The following is a 20,316-nucleotide window of genomic DNA, read 5'->3' as shown; positions in this document are numbered from 1 at the left end:
ACTATCGCTATACAATAAGTAAGACGTAGGCAAATTAAACGGGGAATTGAGAAATTTAAAAGTGAAAATGTATGTGTAAAGGTGTATTCATCGCGGGTGATACATTGGTGCGGGGGGTGATCGGGCAGGATTTTTGAAGGGAGACTTATTTAGAATTGGACATCCTGCCCGCTATTATTACATCGAGATCGGCATTGAATTGCATAATGGTTTGATTAAGTGCGCGTGTGGTGTATATGAGTACTTGAAACTAATTTAAGTCGATATTAACAATAAAATATAAAGAAATGTTTGGGGGTGAAAACAGAGGGACAGGAATTTATGGATAAAAAAAATGATTGTTAATCTAAGGTGACTATTTCGGGATCGACCATTTCCTCGTGGATGTCAAGGGTCGAGGCGGTTGACGGGGTCGGAGACTGACTTCGGGAAGAGGAGGGGGAATTGGGAGGTTCTAGTAAGGCGGCGGGATCTGGGTTGACTGGGACCCCGCGGAAAGGGGCCACGCGGCAAACAGGGCGAAAAGGTGCGGTAGCAGGGCGAGAAGGTAGGACGACAGGGCGAGAAAGTGTAATAACGGGGCGATTCTCCTGTGACGAACAGGAGGGTTCGAACAGGAGCGAGGAGTCGGGAGTATCGAGAATCACGCGGTATGAAAGGGAGCGAGAGGGCGAATTAGGGGGAGGCGGCGATGGCGGCTCCTCCGGGTGAGCGGGTGGAGGCGGTGGAGTGGCGAGACGCGGAGGATCGGCGGTAATTTGTTCTTCCCTTCGCGCCCGCTTATTCTGCCGATTCCTCTCGTGTTTCGCGGCGTTTTTCGACCTCTTGTGGGTGGGACCAGCCCAATCCACTACAAATTTGTGGATTGTTAAATATTAAGTTCGTTAACTTCGGGGAAGTCACCTCGGGTTTTGGAGATTAAAAGAATACCTTGAGTCCACTGACGAGTCAGCTAACTCAAATTAATAGGGAGAAGGTTTATTCCGGGTCCACCGATAAATCGGCTAATCCCGAAACAATAAAGAAAGATTATCCCGGGTCCACCGATAAATCGGCTAATCCCGAAACAATAAAGAAAGATTATCCCGGGTCCACCGATAAATCGGCTAGTCCCGAAACAATAAAGAAAGATTATCCCGGGTCCACCGATAAATCGGCTAATCCCGAAACAATAAAGAAAGATTATCCCGGGTCCACCGATAAATCGGCTAATCCGGAACAACGAAAGTGTTACCCCGAGTCCACAGACGAGTCAGCTAACTCGAAGCAATAGGGGGAGAAGATTACTCCGAGTCCGCCGAAATAATCAGCTAACTCGGAAGTAGTGAGAAATCAAAAAAGAAATAATTAATAAAATATTTTCTTTTTTCTATTATATGCAAAATTAAGATAAATTTTATATTCTACTAATTCAGATGTTGTATTAGACATTTAATCATTTTTAAATGGAATTAGTTGTTCGAATTTTTATTAGAGAATTAGGTAATTTGTATATGACAATTAAAATTAAATCCATATAATTAATTGCATCTTTAAGCTTATCGGTTAAATGAGTTTTGATAAATGATAGCATTTATCTTGTGTTTTTACTAAATCTAGAATTTATTGGTACCTACAGTATATGATGATGAATAGTTCACAAAAGAGTACTTTTTAATGAAAAGTAGATTACAGCGGATATCGTTTTGTTAATGATACCACGTAAATGTAATTTTCAAAAAAGGCAAAAAAAGACGCCAAGTACACATTTATAATATATACATTAATGATACGCGAGATTCACTTACGTGTACAAGCTAAACGTCTATTGTTTTCTATTTTGTATACATTAAGTATAATTATGTATTTTTCTTTTGATATTTAAAGACGCACATTATGTCATCGGTTGAAGTTCGGCCGAAACAGTCGTTTATTATAAGTTTTAATACGATATCGTAACACGCGATTTGGCGTGAAAACGTGAGTTTTCGTTACCGCAGAGAGAGAGAAAAAGAGAAAAATCTCGAGATTTTCCGTGTACATGGATTTTTACGTAAATTTAACATTGTAATGACTTAACGCATTTTTATTTTTTGATATTCTCTTTCTATATTTGTAAAGAGTGTACAGAAGAATGGTGCACGGAAAAAACGGTTTTGCTGAAGTATAAAAAAATTTAGCTAGATACAGATCTGAAAATAATTTTGTTGCATCATCAAAATAATTATGTAAAACAATCAAACTGATTACTAAAATATCAAAATTTTTACAGCATTATCATCATACTTCAGTGATCTACTATAATTATTTTAATGGTGCAACAAAATTATTTTCAAACAGAAAACCGTTCTTTCCGTATGTGTAGATTAAAGGCGTGCATTTCCATGATGCGTGAATAAGAAACTCTGCAAGTCTCTGGCTTTCGTTTGCGCTTCACAAAACCGAATTTTGTACCCGTAGTATCTAAAAATTTAGCTATATACAGATCTGAAAATAATTTTGTTGGTTCATCAAAATAATTATGTAAAACTTAAACTGATTGCTAAAATGTCAAAATTTTTTACAGAATCATCATATTTCAGCAACTTACTGTAATTATTTTAATGGTGTAACAAAATTATTTTCTGATCTGTATATTTAGCTAAATTTTTAGATACTTCAGCAAAACCGTTCTTTCCGTGCACATATTTTTATCAGGGTCTAAATATCGCTAATATATATCACTAATGTAAAATGTATTGTACATAAAAGAAGCCAGTTGTTGCCATTTGTACACACATTAATCTAATAATTTCTTCGTCTGAACGTTGTTGGAATATTATCGAATCATTAGAGAATCTTAATATCTTGAGTTCGACTGATCGAGATTCAGCGGAAAGGCAAATATGTATAATATTAGGTTGGGGAAAAAGTAATCCATTATTTTTTCGCTAGACGCTCTAGTGATATATATCACGTGATGTATTAATCGCATAGGTTTATACTTATACTCGTTGGAAAAGTGACATTCCGTACTAAAAGAAACTCTATAACTGTTTTGTGATTGGTCGATTCAGTTGTGAGTTATAGCGCGTAAAGATGGACGTCAACAAAGAGAAAATTCGGTAATTTTACAATTTTGCTTCGATAAAGGCGAAAATGCAAGCCAGGCGGCTGAAATTGTGAATGGTGTTTATGGTCCCGATACTGTCACAGCCAATCGCGTGCAATTTTGGTTTCGTCGATTCCGTTCCGGTAATTTCGATGTTAAAGATGCACCTTGCACAGGCCCGTCGTCGAGAATGTCAATAAAATCATGGAAATGATCGAAGTAGACCGGCATGTTAGCAGTCGTAGCATTGCCCAGGAGCTGAAGATCGACTACAAAACAGTTTTAAACCATTTGCATAAAAAAAATAATGGATTTCTTTTTCCCCAACCTATTATATGAGAAGCTTGAAGAAGTGCAGGATGTCTCTACTAAGATTACCCGGAAAAGGAACAGACAGTATCTGAACATTTTTAATCCTTTAGGGGCCCTTAATGTAATTATGTGTACATAATTATGTACTAAAAAAAAAAACTAAAAAAAACTAAAACTTTCATCAGGGACGTCTTTTAAGACTACCTTATAAATTATAACATTTTACTCCAACGGGATCGATGTGTGGCCCCTAAAGGGTTAAAGAAAGAGAAAGTTACGACAAATGGATTAACAACGCGTAATGAATTAATATTTATTTTAACTGGCTCAGTAGATTAGTGTGATTATGGCATTTAAAATTATGATGTAAATGTTATTTGTTACCTTATATATTACCTTTTGTGAATCGCGGCAGAAAGGACAAAAGGTTCATGGACACATAGTTGTCTCATGTGTTGGCGCCGAACGACCGACGACACATATAGTTCGCCTAGTTTCGGCGGATTGCACTGATCCCGTTTTGTGGTAGGTCACTGGTTGGCGAGAACCGGTCGTCTCAGTTCCATTCTACAACTGCACGTGATTTCGACGTTCATTCTGACCATTTCCGTGTTTGCCTTATACCTTACACCGACGGTGTCGGAGAAGAAACGTCGATCATCGGAGATGTTTCTTCAGGATCCAAACAACGCACTGATGCTACTGGAACTGAATATGCAACTGGCATCGCCATTCTTCGCGCAGTCACCGATCGCTCTACAACGCAAATTAGGTGAGAGGATGAATTCAAGCGAATGGGTATTTCAACCCCCATTGCTGCGCGGAGTCAACGTGGAGCTGCTTAATCGAAACCTCTGGCAGCAATTCTACGAGAATAATACAGAAATGATAATTACCAAGAGCGGTCGGCGCATGTTCCCGTCCGTTCAAATAAACGTAAACGGTTTGGAGAAACGTGAGAATTATTATGTCCTCATGGAGATAGCATCGGACTCCGATCGCCGCCACAAGTACTGTGGATACCAGAACGGGGGCGAGAACAGCAATATGGGTGGCTGGAGTTTTGCGGGGCCGGCAGAGTCGCAACAGCCCTTCGGCTATAGGATTTATAAGCATCTCGAGAGTCCGGCAACGGGGAGTCACTGGATGGACAATCCGATCAGCTTCAATAAATTGAAGCTCACGGACAACATCAACGACCCCAATAATAACGTGGTATTAACATCGATGCACAAATACGTTTCTAGGATCTGGATAGTCCGTTGCTTCGATGCGAAGAACTACAACGAGCTCTTTACTCATTCAACCGCGTTATTCGCTTTCAAGGAATTTATCGCGGTGACGGCATACCAAAACGAGAACATCACGAAGTTGAAAATCAATAACAATCCATTCGCGAAGGGTTTTCGCGAGATGGGTCAGTCACGGTTCAAGCGAAAGCATCATTCGATCGATCATCAGGCCCAATCGGATTCCAGTCCCGACGAAGGGGTCTCATTGACCTACGACTCGAAATCGAATCAGCCGAACGACCCCCCCCTTAAGGGTTCCAAGCCCATTAAAGCACGCGATTATTTTTTACTTTAGCCCGGGAGTCGAAGTTGGCCGGCCTTGCAACGTGGGAGAAGCGGACGCGAATCCCGCCACCGTTGCGAGTCGATCCCCGGCGCCGAGCGTGCTTGAAACGCAGTGCCCGTGCACTGCGTTTGACACAGATGGATATCCATTCACGAAATAACTTAGTACTATTTATTTCTATTTTAATTTGACACGGCTACTGGGAGCAAGTCTCGTCGAGACCGTGGACATGTTCGGACGTGTTTTGTCCTGAATAATTTTTGAAGATTGTTGATGCAATCAGCGCCGAGTTTGGATTGAATCTTTCGAGTCTGCATTTATTATTTTTGACTTGTTCTTGGCCGTTATGTGATCCTGATCCTGAGGAGGATTAGGTGCTATAAAATTTACAAAGAAGAAAAAGAAGAAAGCTATTGGGGGCCACGGCTACTCGTGGCATGAGTCTCGTGGGTCAAGAGGCGTAATCGTTTCTATACCCGATAACTAGCGCCTACTCTCGAGGAGCCAGCTACGCAGTCACTGGGTATCTCCGCACTAACCGAGTCATCAATCTCGCATCGTGCGTGCAGTGTCCGGACCATCCAAGAACACGGGCGTGAAGATTCATTTTTAACTTCTTCATATTTATTGCGTGTTGGAGAGCAAACGGATTGACAGCCGAGAGCTCCCCAGATAACCGTGCCCTTCCTTGGCTCCACAACTCACCAGCGGTACTTGGGCCCGTATTACTACAGGCTCTTAGAGGCGCAGTCAGATCGCCATTGACGTCACTTGGTTACTGCAGAACGCGCTGGCCAGCCGACATCAGATCTTGCGACCGAGCCGTACTGAATCGGAACAGCTCCATTGCAGCGGTTCAGGGAGACCACTGGGAGGTGGGCGATGACTTGACTGGGAGAGGCTATATATTTGCATCACCAGACCAGTAACTGACTCTGACCCCAGGCCCAAAGAGACTCGTGCAGAGAATCAATGGCTTAAGACAGCCTGACTCCTTCGATACAATACGACAGTGCTCGCACCAGCGTAGTTTTCAGGCCACTTGAATCTTCGGATTCTAACACGGATTCGCCATTTTTTTCGCGTTCCTTTCTGCCACAATTTACAAAAGGTAGTAGTCTTGCCGCTGTTTGCAACGCGGATGGGAGCGCAGGCCGCCGTTGCCAGCGTGATAACCAGTAGTAGGTCCGAAAGAACGAGTACGTGTATACGCGATTGCGTACTTAACGCGGATCGGCGAGAGACCGGTCGGTCGGCCGCGGGTTTGGTACACGGCCAACAGTGCCTCCGATCGCGTAATCTAACTGATCGTTTCCAGTTTCGCCGGCGTGAACTCGCTTCTAGTATTAGGGCCACGCGAAGTAAGACTATCTCTGCTACTCAATATGTCGTTAACCCTTTACGGGCCTGTGTACATAATTATGTACATTTAAAAAAACAAAAAAAACAAAAAAACAAAAAACAAAAAAAACAAAAAACAAAAAAACAAAAAACAAAAAAACAAAAAACTAAAAACTAAAAGAAACTAAAAAACTTTTATCATGGGGACGTCTTTTAAGACTATCTTATAAATTATAACATTTTACTCCAATGGGATCGATGTGTGGCCCCTAAAGGGTTAATTTAATTATTAATTTGACTAGTTAAGACTAGTCAGTGGAGTTAAAATAACATTATTTGTGTTAAAATAATAAATTTCGACACATGATAATTAAAAAGAACAAAATGTTATTTAACTCAAGGTATTTAGGTTTAAATTTTATCAAGGTATTTAGGTTTAAATTTTATCTTTTGATATTTAATAGCGTAGGGACAATTATAATAACTATACCATTTTTGATTTATATAGAGTATATAGACTAATGATTGTATGTATAGAATACTTTGTAATGAACTGTAATTGCAAGCCGTTTTATTATACACTTTAAATCCAAATGTGTTATTTCTACACGGATAAACGTTTAAAAATAACACATTTGACTGAAGCTCGTTTTACATGTTTTATTGCGTGTTAAATCCACACGTTTAATCGTATTAATATGTTCAACCGTGTTAAATGGCATCATTCAAAACGACAAAAAAATGTGTAAGAAGAGCTTTAGTTAAAACAACACACTTGGATTTGCTGTAAATTAGCCGTATAGAAAAAGAATTTCTCATTATTTCATAAAATTATACATTTCTTTTTTAAATGAAAGAAAGTTGCGCACGTTGCACGTAACTTTCTTCAACTTTTTAATACGCCATGAATGTCTGTACTCGATGCATTAAATTATGCGTTTTACTCGTTGATATTGTTTACGATAATCTTATCGTTGCATCTTTAATCGATTATACGCGTATATATCGATACTGCGAGATTTATATTAATATTACTCGTATGACAAACTCTCTCCGTGAATGTATCTCCGATTTAAGGTCGATTTAGACATAACCGTGCCGTGCCCGTACCGTTTACGGACAGAAAGATTTAGACTCGTTTCACATGTAGGTATCCGGCACCGGACTACCGATGCCAGGTATCCGATCGATTTTCTTTGTTTTCACAAATCGGTTATCGGACAAACGTGTAAATGCTCCCATATTAATCCATACACTTCGTGATCGGATACCCGGCGTCAGTAGTCCAATATCGGATACGTGTGAAACGGGGCTTACAAAGGAACCTCGCGAACTGGAAAATTCTGATTTAAATGAAACTTTCCACACATGTAGGGAGAGTAAAAAGATGAATTTAGATATTTTTTGTAGCTGCCCAAAAACGGTTTTAAGGGGTGAAACCACTGCTTATATGTAGAGCGGTTTTTTGCTTTTCTCGATATATCTCGAAAAATATTTGAGATATCAAAAAATGTTTCTTATAAAAGTTTTACAGTAAAATCTCCTCTATTTGACAACATTAATAATATTTTTTGAAAATAATTTTTTAAACAAAATTTCGATTAAAAATTAAAAAAAAATTTTTTTTTGAAATTTTATTAATGTGGTTGAATAAAGATGTTTTTACTATAAAACTTTTATTTGAAACATTTTTTGATATCTCAAATATTTTTCGAAATATATTGAGAAAAGCAAAAAACCGCTCTACATATGAGCAGTGGTTTCACCCCTTAAAACTGTTTTTGGGCAGTTACAAAAAATATCTAAATTCATCTTTTTACTCCCCCTACATGTGTGGAAAGTTTCATTAAAATCAGAATTTTCCAGTTCGCGAGGTTCCCTTGTTAGTCGAATTTCATCCGTTGCATCTTCGAATATCTTCTTAACTAGTGGCCGGATCGCCACTAGTTAGTGGTAGAGTTGCAGACGTTTTGATGGGAGTTTTAAGAAGATATTCGATTTCGAAGGTCTGCCGTAAATGTCATTTGTGTTTTGATGATAATTTTTTAAAACAATTCTAAGGTTTTGCAATTTTTTACTTATTAGGAACTCTAGAACTTTTCGAAAGGAATCAAATGAGCTACTTAGAACTATTCTAACTTTAAATTAAACTTTTCTATTTTTTTTTGTTTTTTGAAAAAAATTAAAAAAATTTTTCTTTTATCAAGAACTCTAGTACTCGTCAAAATGCTTCAGATGAGCTATTCAGAACTATTCGGTCTTAAAGTTGGGTGTGAAGTTAGCATTCCATTTTTTAAATGCCTTTTTCAAAGTGTTAATCGCCGGAACTCTTTTTATAAACATAAAAATACTCTTATACTCTTCGAAAAGAAACTGGAACTCTAATCAGAACTAAAAAATTTTAAAGTAGGAGTGCGAACTTCACACACCCAGTGGGTACATAGCAGAGTTACTTATTTCTGCATTTTCTTGCATTTTATGATTTTTATTTCAGATATTTTTAGACTTGAATTTTGTTTTCGTATTTCTCATTTATGTGTATAAATATTTCTCATACATGTTAAATTTTTCCGTCAGTTAATATATTTGTCCAAATTTCTGTGATTTTACTTGTCTCCTTGTATATAGTGTGGAAAAGAAATTTGAATTAATTTAATTTGAAGTTGTTTCAAACTCTTACGAAGTGTTTCAATATGGATATGTCAGTTTTTATATTTATAAATTTTAGTCCCTTATGCATATTTGTATGCAATTTTTGGACATAAGAAACTAAATTAATCCCAATAATTATTTAAAAAAAAAAAATGTAACGCATTATTTCAATATATGTTAAAGGGTTGTGACAAAAAGACGAATAAATTGTCCAATTTTATTTAACATGTACTTTAATATCAAAATCTAACGTTGAAGTTTTCGGACGCGCTGATAAAAAAAAACAGAAACAGAGATTATATTTAAAAGACCATATTTCCGAACACACAAATTGTTCGATCTTGCTCTTTCGCTTTTTCTCTCTCAATTTCTCTCTTTATCTATCTATTTATTTATCTATGTACTATTTAAATCTTGCGCATCCTGAACGGTTTAATCTTGTTAATATCTATGCTTTATTCACTAATATATTCAAAGTTATATGACACAAGCATAAAAATTACGATTTGGGGGAAAAATGTATACGATATTTTAAGTCCGCATCTTCTTGAAATATAGTGCGCCACGTAGTAACGCGTTCGTCGCTTTTTCTGTAGATGGCGAACGCTAAGATAGCAAAATTAATAAAAATAATTTTTGTGAGCGTATCATTTTTAATTCATTAATATGTATCACATGCTAGGAAAATACATGTACACTCCACTATCAATTGTATATTTGTTCAAATTAGAGAAAATGCCGATAGGATTTAAAACCAAACTTAATTAATTTTAAAATAATTAGCGATATTGACAATCACTTTAATGTCAAGTTAAATGATAAATCAGTATATCTAAAAGTCGATAGATGATCGACTTAGTCAAATATCATGCATGTAAGTTCTTTTTGATAGAAAAAGAATCAGAGGCGCCTACTACGACATATATGGTTCGCTAATATCCAAGTACATATATATATATATATATATATATATATATATATATATACATATATGTATAAATATTTAAATGTCAAATTCCTTATAACACCAATAATTACAACATTTAATAGTTCATAGAATTTAAATGTACGGAAATGTACAAAAATATGAAATGTAAAAATGTAATATCAATTTTGCATATTAAGTTGACTTGAAATAAATTTAACTGTAAACTATAAAATAAATTACATGCAATAGACTACAGAGTAATACAAAATAAGAGATTATTTTAAAGTAATGATTTGGTCGGTTTTTTTCGCAATAATATAGTACATATGTATACATATAATTTTGATATATATATATATATATATACAATATATATAAGAGGTGGTATTTATTATACCTCGACACATGGTGTTATCCTAATATGTTCTCTTATCTGATCCAATGCTGAGATGATTGTATTGCTCGAGATCATGTATCTTTCCGACAGGGAAGGAAATGATTTTTCAGATCCTTTTTTAATTACTGTCTGTAAAATAAAATAAAACACTAAATTTACGTTGTCCTATTTCACCGAATATTCATTATTTAAATAACTTTCATGCGGTTGAAAAATATTATTATTTTTGCATTCAACTCTGAGAAATGTATTCGAAATACAAGAATATTGTTACAGATAATACGCATTGATGTACATTCTGCGTGAATGTATTGAGCTTTAAAACTGCGATTAATCAAATTAGACATACCCATAAGCAACGTGGTTTCCTTTTGTCTCGACACAGAGGACGGACCAAATCATAAGAGAAAGTTGTCTTCGAATACTTTTCTCTTGCTTCTTTTTCCACTTTTTTGTTTTCTACATAAGCAAAGAGATATGTATGAAGTTTTTTTTTTTTAATTGAATAGGTACTTTATTTACCCCCAAGGGGTCTTAAAGGGCGTTTTAAAGGGACGTACCCAACCCTGTACAATCCTATCTTTCAATATTCGCCTAAGTCCTATTCCGTACAAACTTTCGACTTTCCCTGCTCCGCTCAAACCGTCCACCCGTCACGCCCGCTCCACCGGAAGTCCTCTGCTTGTTGTTAGGTATTACTTGTTATTAGGTATCACCTATATATTTCGCGTTTTCCGATTAACGCAACTGATGTAGATATTTTTTAGAATATATCTATTTGGCTTTCATCAAATAGCATAATGTCATCAAAATCTTCGTCTTCCCTTGATTTAAAAGAACTCGGTGTAAGTTCCGAATTAAAGTTTGTTATTCCTGTTTCTCGTTCAGGCGGTTTCATTTGATCGAATGTTTCTATTCCACTTTCACATTGCATAGGCTCATGAAAATTAGCATCACTCATATCTGTTAATCTAGAAGTACTCGGCGCAGATTCAGTGCTTTGTAGTGATGGACAAACTCCTGGTTTGATATCTTTTAACATAACTTCCGTATATTTTGTAAATAAAGTCTGATTTTTTGAAGTGCTTGCTACAAACCGAAATATGAGGAAGCAATAGAGGAAGCTTTGTTTTCATGAATTTCGTATATGAACTTTCGATTGCGTTTAAGTTGGGTTTAGTCAACCAAATTTAAAAAAATTATATATGAAATAGGGGTAGAAGAAACCAACGAAGAGATTGGTTTTTGAGTTTTTTCTGCCAATATGTTTAGATTGTTGTAAAACGTCGAAATATCGCCTTAAAAAAATGTCTGTATGTGTGTGTGTATGTATGTATGTATGTATGTGCACATTTGATGTTGTGGTTGCTCTAATTTCCGCAAATATTGAGATATCGAGCTGTTTTTTTTTTAATCGATAGAGTATCATTCAAGGAAGGTTGGTATTGAATTTGGCGACGATCGGTAAAGGGGTTCTTTTTTAAAAAAAATTTGAATTTTTTTAGAAATGTCCGTGGTTGCTCTAACTTCCGCAAATATTGAGATATCGGGCTGTTTTTTTTTTTAATCGATAGAGTATCATTCAAGGAAGGTTGGTATTGAATTTGGCGATAATCGGTAAAAGGGTTCTTTTTTAAAAAAATTTTGAATTTTTTTAGAAATGTCCGTGGTTGCTCTAACTTCCGTAAATATTGAAATATCGGGCTGTTTTTTTTTTTAATCGATAGAGTATCATTCAAGAAAGGTTGGTATTGAATTTGGCGATGATCGGTAAAAGGGTTCTTTTTTAAAAAAATTTTGAATTTTTTTAAAAATGTCCGTGGTTGCTCTAACTTCCGCCAAAAATAAATACTAATAATATAATTGTACATTGAATAAAATACAAGTTTCCTCATAGAGAAGCTTTGTGAGCGAAGGTTTCTACTTGCACACTTAAAAACTATAAGGAAGCAATGTGCAGGTTTCTACTTGCACACTTAAAAATAATTTACATACTTAAAAATTGTGAGGAACTAATGTGCAAGTTTCTACTTGCCCACTTAAAAACTAAAGCAATATGCAGGTTTCTACTTGCACACTTAAGAACTATAAGTAAGCAATGTGCAAGTTTCTACTTGCACACTTAAGAACTATAAGTAAGCAATGTGCGAGTTTCTACTTGCACACTTAAGAACTATGAGGAAGTAATGTGCAAGTTTCTACTTGCACACTTAAGAACTATGAGGAAGCAATGTGCAAGTTTCTACTTGCACACTTAAGAACTATGAGGAAGCAATGTGCAAGTTTCTACTTGCACACTTAAGAACTATGAGGAAGCAATGTGCAAGTTTCTACTTGCACACTTTTTTTATTTGCACCATTATACTTCAACGTGGTTTTATATATATTCTTAATGTTTTGACTATCGACCCGAGTGAATTTTAACTCCTTTTGAGTTAAATCTCACTCGAAGAAATTTAGAGAGTAATAGTATAACAAATATTAGTCGCAATAAAGCTTATCACAATTAATTGATAATTAATGTGAGCAAATTTAATCTCAATCGAGATTACATTTATTTACATTAATTCTTAATTAAATGGTTTTTAATTATATTTGTTTAAAATATTTATTAATTAAGTTGATTGCATTATATTTATCTAAATTATTGCAAAAGAAATCGCAAAATTTAAGTCATTTACTTGACCCTCCCCCCTTAAGTGAGATATAAGTTTTGTGATCACTTACCCGTGTTACTTCTAGCTCCGGTCTCCCCTACTGATCCTTGCAGATTCACTCTTGAATGACATGTGATTCCCACCGAAAGTTCCATCAGTTCGGTTCGGTTCGGTCACAATTTTAAATTTGGTGCCGTACACGTAATGTCGGAAATGTTTGACCGCCCATACAATGGCTAACAGCTCTTTCTCTGTGGTGTTATAATTTTCTTCTGCTCGTGATAAAATTCGACTGGCATAAGCTATTGGCTGGTCTTCACCTATCTTTCCTTGAGATAGTATTGCTCCGATGGCATGGTCGGATGCGTCAGTAGTTATGATAAACTCTTGCGTAAAATCCGGATACTTAAGCACAGGTGCCGTTGTTAGTTTTTCTTTTAAATTATTGAAAGCACTTTCTTGTTCTGTGGTCCATTCGAATTTTTCCGTTTTCTTTGTTAACTTTGTTAACGGTTTGGCTGTCTTCGAGAAATCTTTTTTGAATTTTCTGTAATAACCGGCTAAGCCGATAAATTACTGCACGTCCTTAACTCTTTTTGGTGTAGGAAATTCTTTTATTGCTACTAGCTTTGACGGGTCTGGAGAAATTCCATTCTCTGAAATAATGTGGCCTAGGTAGATCACTTCCTTGTGCAAGAATTCATACTTTTCCGGTTGTAATTTTAAACAGTTTTTTCGGAGTCTTTGTAGCACCTCTCTTAATCGTTTGTTGTGGTCCTCCAGGTTAGATCCGTACACTACTATGTCATCTAGATACACAAGACATTTAATTCCCTGTAGGCCAGTTAGTACAGAAGTCATTAACCGCTGAAATGTTGCGGGCGCGCTCTTTAGCCCGAACGGCATGCGATTAAATTCGTAGTGGCCGTAAGGTGTCGAAAATGCCGTCTTGTGTTTATCTCGTTCGGCCATTGGTATCTGGTGATACCCAGATGCCAGGTCTAGCGTAGTGAAATACTTGGCGTTCCCCAACTGATCAAGTATATCAGTGATATTCGGCAGTGGGAATGAGTCGCCTATCGTTAGATCGTTTAGCTTCCGAAAGTCTACGACTACTCGGAGCCTTGGATTTCCTGCTGCGTCAGCTTTTTTAGGTACCACTAACAACGGTGCATTCCATTGGCTAGTACTGCTTTGAATTATTTTGTTTTCTAACATTTCTTGTACTTGCCGATTTACTTCCGCTTTATGCTTATTTGGGAGTCGGTATGGTCTTACATTCACCGGCGCGGCATCAGCGCGTGTATTTATTTCGTGTTTTACTGCTGCAGTACACGTTAATGGCTCTCCTTCTAAATGAAATAAATCGCCATATTCTTCGCATATGTGTTGTTGGAGTGATCGTTTTTCCTCGGCGTTTAAGTGCTGCGTACGCAATGCTAGTCAGATGCGTTCGTTTCGAGATATAGCAGGTTTAGTTTCTTTTCCCGTCATTGTCGCATGTATTTTTGTTTGGGTATCTGTTTCTAGTTCTTCCAGCGTAACTTGTGGAATCAGTATTTCAATTTCCTTGTCTGTAGTATTTATTACGCTTACAACGCAAATATGATTCTCCGGTTTCACTAGGCAGTTTCCAATATAAACTCCTGGTTTCATCTCTCTTGCTCGTACGATACCTTCTTTATCTTTATCCGTAATTGCCTCTATTATAGTCTCGCTGCGAGGCTTTAGTGTGACCCTTCCATACGGGTACAACTTGAAAGTTTCTTCTTTTATCTTTAGTTGCATTTGCTCGTAATCGCAAGATGCGGCGTGTTTCCGTAGGAAATCTATTCCTAGGATTCCATCGTATTCTATGGGCATGTCTTCTCCTACCACATAAAATGCGTGTTTAATTTTTAATTTATTTGTTTTAATGGTTGCATACACTTTTCCGAGTGTGTGTAGTTTGTGTCCCGTGATTCCGGTGAGGGCTATGCGGTCTTCATAAACTAGGGCGTCATCTTTCAATGCGTTTAGCTTTATTAGTGAAATTGTTGAACCAGAGTCATATAGCATATTCGATGCTCCGGGTTTTACCTCTCGTATGGGTAATCTTGTTAATAACAGTTCTGGCTTCGTACGGCCGTGTGGCACACTTTTGATATGTGTAACCCGATATTCTGAGGCAGGTCGTGGTTGTTTTCCTCTCGCCTCCTCCTGTTCGTCTTCGCTGCTTGCAGAGTCAGCGTTCTTCCTTCGGTTCGGCACTTTTAATTGTTGTCTTTTTTCGTTTAGTCTCTTTTTGTTTTCTTCGGATTTATTGTTGGAGGTGTAGTTTCGCCCTTTTAATGTCCAACACTCATCTCGGTTGTGCCCCGATTTTTTACAATAATTGCAGTATTTCTGCAGTGCATTTACTTGTGCAGGTCTGCTAGGTTTAGGTAATGCGTTTCCGTGACTTCGGCATTCCCGTCCATAATGACCAGTTTTTCCGCATTTAAAACATTGTACGCTCTGATTTTGAGGCTGTCTCGTATATCCTGGCTTATTTTTGTATGGCGAGACGCCCGTTTTTGTCGCGGTCGGCCCTATGAGCTTTTCTTCCGCGCTCGCTCCCGTTATGGCTTCTTGTAACGTCGCATATCGTTGCGAACGTACGAGTATTTTTAATTCGTCGCGCAATCCTATCTGGAAGTTAATTAAAGCTTGTTTTTGTATCGTTTGCTGGATAGCGCGTTTAAACATACTGGAGTGATCTTCTCCTTCTATCATAGCGTCATATAGCTTCATGACGCTATGATAGATACTCATAGCTAGTAGATCGACTCGTTGCCCAAAAGCGTGTGCGCTTTCGTTTGGCTTTTGCTTGAGCGTATTAAATTCAATCTGCAAATGGGTAGTGCTCTGCTTGGCTTGATAGCAATCTTCTAATTGCTGCTTTAATTGAGCGAATGTTTGTATATCTCGCGTTTCAAAATCTTGCATTGCCTTTCCTTTTAGTTTTGTATATAAAATCGCTTGTACTAATGATTCTTCGTCTGTAGGCTGTATATTATGTACCGCATATGTGCACGCGTTTATAAACTCTTGTAATTTTTGTCGCGATGTCCCATCGAACTCAGGGATCATGCTTCGTGCTTCTTTTAATGTTATAGAATTCGGTATGGAACTACGCCGATTTCTTATATCGAGTTCCGTCCGTCCGTAATTTTCGCTTGAATATCTTCCGTTTCCGGCTTCTACTTGGTCGCCGTTTCGTGCACTATTTTCTAATATTATTAACCGTTCTCGTAATTCGCGCGTTTCGTCGCGCGTTTCCATACGCGATTCTTCTTGCATTTTCTGCATTTCCCGTAATAAATTGTATATTTCTCTTACGTCGTGCGTTTCCGTAGATAGAGGTGCGTACTGCGCGTTAGATTGTGACTGTGCCATTTCGATTTCCTTAATTTGCGCTTGTGGCTGGTTTGTGTGAGTGCGTTCTTCTAATAGGGGATTTTCCGTTCGCGTATCTTCACCGTTTTCCCGATAGTATTCGCTAGGGTCGAATGTATCGCTCTCGTAGGAGGTTAATGAAAATTCTCGTCGCAAAGATACTCTGCTAGGAGTTCGGCTCACGTATGGTCTGCTTCTACGCGGTTTTTTGTCCGTCCGGTCAATGGGGTCGTTTGAGAATAAACTCTCGTCGATATCGCCAAACGGAAACTCGCGCTCAGTAACAACGTTTTCCGGTAACTCGGCTTCGCCGTCCGAGGCCGGTATTCATAGTCGGTTCTTATATTTAAGACTGTCTTAAATACAATCTTAAGATGTCATGAACCAATCACAGAGCCGTATTAGCATCTTAAGACATTACTTAAGACGGTCTTGAAATAAGAACCGACTATGAATACCGGCCCGAGTGTCGCGTTTCTAATGCTACACGAACGTTATCTAAGGTTGCTTGTGTTGTCGCGCGCGGACTATTTATCCGTGGAAAGTCGTTGATTAACCACGACGCATTGGCTATCGGCGTTCGGGGAGGACTATTTTCTCCCGACATTCACGCGTAGTACAATTTTAAGTTTTCTCGACTTACATTAGAAGTACCGCTCGCATGGTCGCTCGCAGGCTCCGTTGTTTGCGGCTGGCCCTGGCGTGAAGTAGGATGCTAGCTGTCGAACGTGGTTGCTGCTTCGGCGTTGTTCGCTGCGTCGGCGTCGTCCGCTGCGTTGGCGTTGTCCGCTGCTTTGGCGTTGTCCGCTGCTTCTGCGTTGGATCCGGATCGGGTGACGTTCCCGATTTGCGTGTTCTGCCGGTCCTCTGGATGCTTGCACTTGGCCTTGGGTGTTGGCCTTTTATTTTCTTTTCGCCCTTTGGTGTCCTTGAGGATGCCTTGATCGATCCCTTTTGGCTCAGTACCGTGGTTGATACCTTGGTCGCTCTGTACCTTGGTAATTTCCGCCGGTCGATCTGATTCTTGGTCAATCCACAGATGCTCCACCGTACTTGTTTTTTCAGGATTCTTCCTGGTTAGTCGTCTCAGCGTTGACTGGTAGACTTTATTTGCGTGCCTTAGGCAGGCTTGCTGTCATCTTTTAAGCTTACCCGGGTTCACAAGTCGATGATCAAATCGATGTCGATCATGATTTTTCGGACCATTTGATTTGATAACGACTAGATTCTCTATTGATCTTTGAACGAGGATCGACACTGTATCAACGCTGCATGATGTTACAATCAATGATAGATCAGCAAGATATCTCTTCGATATCATATCGATATCTAGTTGATATATGAGTAATATCTAGTAGATATTCCATTGTAGGTAGATGGTGTACCGTAAGGGCCCATGCACAATGAGAGGAATAAAGAACAAGGGATATATAAGAATTCATAGTCGCATCTTATTTGAAGTCTCTTGAAATAAGATGCGACTATGAATTCGTATATATTCCTTGTTTCTTATTCCTCTCATTATGCATGAGCCCTAAAATTACAATTAAAATTTTAATTGCTCATGTAACACGTTTATTATTTATAATATAAAATACATATCTATAATATCTACTATATATATAATACAGAAGGCATTAGAAAACAAATAACTTTTACTGATTATATTTGACCACAAACTACTAAACATGCAGTATCTCATAGAAAATATAAATATATAAAAAAGAGAAACAAAAAAATAATGTTATTAAAAACATAGAACTGGCCGTGCATTATAAACAAATGTCTTCTGTAAATCTTTTTTAAGGTATTTAGGTAAAGTAAGTATGAAATATGATATTGTGTGTGTGTGTGTGTGTGTGTGTGTGTAAATAATAATATGATATTAAAATACTAATTGTTTTCTTTGTTATCTTGTTTTAGGCGCTTCTTCTTATCCCTGCGAATGGTTGAAAATTTATCACACAAGTAATTTGCTACCTCCAATTTCCTCTTGTCTCTCCTTCATATCAGGAGGTACTTTCTCCATATCCATCCTCTTATCCAGGAGAGCTAAATTAAAATAAATATACAGGTTAAGATATACAATTTATAATATATGGGATTTAAAAAATGTAGTAAAATAGAGATAAGAAAATATTTCAGCTATTGTAAAGAGTTTTACGGCACATAGGATTTATTTCACACAACAAAACAGTTCATAGAAAATATACGCACTCTAAGTAATCCAACTTCTCGGGAGTACACATTGGTAAAGCATTGCAATTTTTTGATGTTTTAGCAGTTCGCTTTTCCATTTCACTTTTGGTCCATACTATCTCGCTGATCGTTTTTATAAATCGAAAATCGTGATTTTTTCCGTCTGATAAATTTTTATTAGCTGCCAGAAATTGTTCTTTAGAGATCAATTTTATCTGTAAGAATAGAAACAAGACTTATAAGAATAACATTGTGTGTGTGTGTGTGTCTTATTCCTCCATTTCCTGATTTATATGTATATAGCAAATTTGTGTAACATACCTTTTTGGGTGGATGTGAGTACAAAGGATCTGATTCAGCAAAGGCATTTGGACGATAGTCATCATTGACTCCGTCATCTGTGTTTGAAGGTCCTTGCTGCACTTCTGACATATCTTGTGTTGCAACAATTGAAATGAGACAATTACTTGGCGGGGTGCTTTCAATTTAATTATCTCGACGTTATTTTCAAAAGGTGATAGCATCTGAAACAAATGTAAGAAATCTCAAGGAAATAAAAATGAGAAAGATTCTTTATAATAAGGAGGTAATTCTCCAAATAATCCCAAATAGTGAGAAAATAATTGTTTTCTAAAAAAAGTATAATACTAACCATGCCTTGGTCTATGTCTGGTGGATTACTATGTGTAATGTTCTTCACTGTATCTGTAGACAAAGAGGAAATTTCTTTTCTCAAGCTATTTAATTGTACTTGAAGCTTGAAATTGAGATCAGATAAAAGTTTAATTTTTGTTATTAATTCCTCATTTTGCTGTTGAACATCGTTATATTTTTTCTTCCAATGCTCCTCACTTTGCAATGCATCTTTTTTTAATACTTCTATAATTTGCATATAATCCATATTTCTTTCATGTAGCTTCGTAACTTCTTCTTTTAACGCTTTGTGTACTTCAGATGAAACATATTCTTCTTCCTCGTCAGCATCACCGTAGCTATTACTAGCTTCAGTAATGTCAGTTTTAGCCGTCTTTTTATCCTTGCTTAAATCAGTTCCTATTTCCTTAGCAATAAGTGTGCTTGAACTTTCAGTGTTACAAGTTTCTATGCGCTGAGAATTACAGTTATTACTAGTATTGGGTACGATAGCTGTTAGATTATCAATACCACATTTCTGCAATAGTGCATCAACATTTCTCTGCTTTATACACTTCAATGCTTGCTTTGTAGAAACTCCCTTTACCTGTTACAAACAATCTCATTATTATACATATTACAGAAAGAATTTATAGAAGGATTTTGTAAAGAATAATATAAAGAATTTATAGAAATTATATTACATCCTCTGTGTGTGAATCCTCGGCGGTCTCTAAAGATGAAGCACACGTATTTGAAGTTATTCTAACTCTTTCTGCTTTTAAAGATTTGTATAATTCAACCTGGGAGTCTTTAGATAGAATTAGTACATGAAACAATAACATGTAGTTTTAATATATATATATATATATACACACATACATACATATATATACATACATATAATTAAACATTAAACAGCAGTATATAATTATATATATATATATATATATATATAATAGCAATCTTATATATAATTATCCGTATTAATATAATTACTCATACATACCTTTAATTCTAAGAATTATCGCTGAATAATAGCCAGTAATACAAGAATTGCTTACGTATGTCTACGTAAGCAATTCTTCCTTGCTTTTTAAATAAACTTTCAGGGGTAATAATGGGATTACTA

General features: G+C 36.9%; 2 protein-coding genes across 2 annotated transcripts; one reads left to right on the top strand and one right to left on the bottom strand.

Moving 5' to 3' along the window:
* The first annotated feature begins 4,000 nt into the window (after positions 1–4,000).
* On the top strand, positions 4,001–6,843 carry LOC139776876 (T-box transcription factor mls-1-like). The gene has a single exon (XM_071713881.1). It carries the CDS (start codon positions 4,049–4,051, stop codon positions 4,967–4,969), a length of 921 nt encoding a protein of 306 aa, XP_071569982.1. The 5' UTR covers positions 4,001–4,048; the 3' UTR covers positions 4,970–6,843.
* Positions 6,844–17,498: 10,655 nt separating this feature from the next.
* On the bottom strand, positions 17,499–20,044 carry LOC139776879 (uncharacterized). Its single transcript, XM_071713885.1, has 5 exons — positions 19,889–20,044; positions 19,204–19,791; positions 18,873–19,075; positions 18,570–18,766; positions 17,499–18,404 (listed from the first exon to the last, which is right to left on the bottom strand). The coding sequence occupies exons 1-4, from the start codon at positions 20,027–20,029 to the stop codon at positions 18,763–18,765; spliced, it is 936 nt and encodes a 311-aa protein (XP_071569986.1). The 5' UTR covers positions 20,030–20,044; the 3' UTR covers positions 17,499–18,404; positions 18,570–18,762.
* Between the last annotated feature and the right edge of the window lie 272 nt (positions 20,045–20,316).

This window comes from Temnothorax nylanderi, unplaced genomic scaffold (genome assembly GCF_030848795.1).
Source record: "Temnothorax nylanderi isolate EJ_2023f unplaced genomic scaffold, tnyl_v1.0 TNYL_tig0131_pilon, whole genome shotgun sequence".
Classification (NCBI taxonomy): Eukaryota; Metazoa; Arthropoda; class Insecta; order Hymenoptera; family Formicidae; genus Temnothorax; species Temnothorax nylanderi.
Note: the sequence above shows the minus strand (reverse complement) of the source record. Positions and strands in the feature narration are given on the sequence as shown.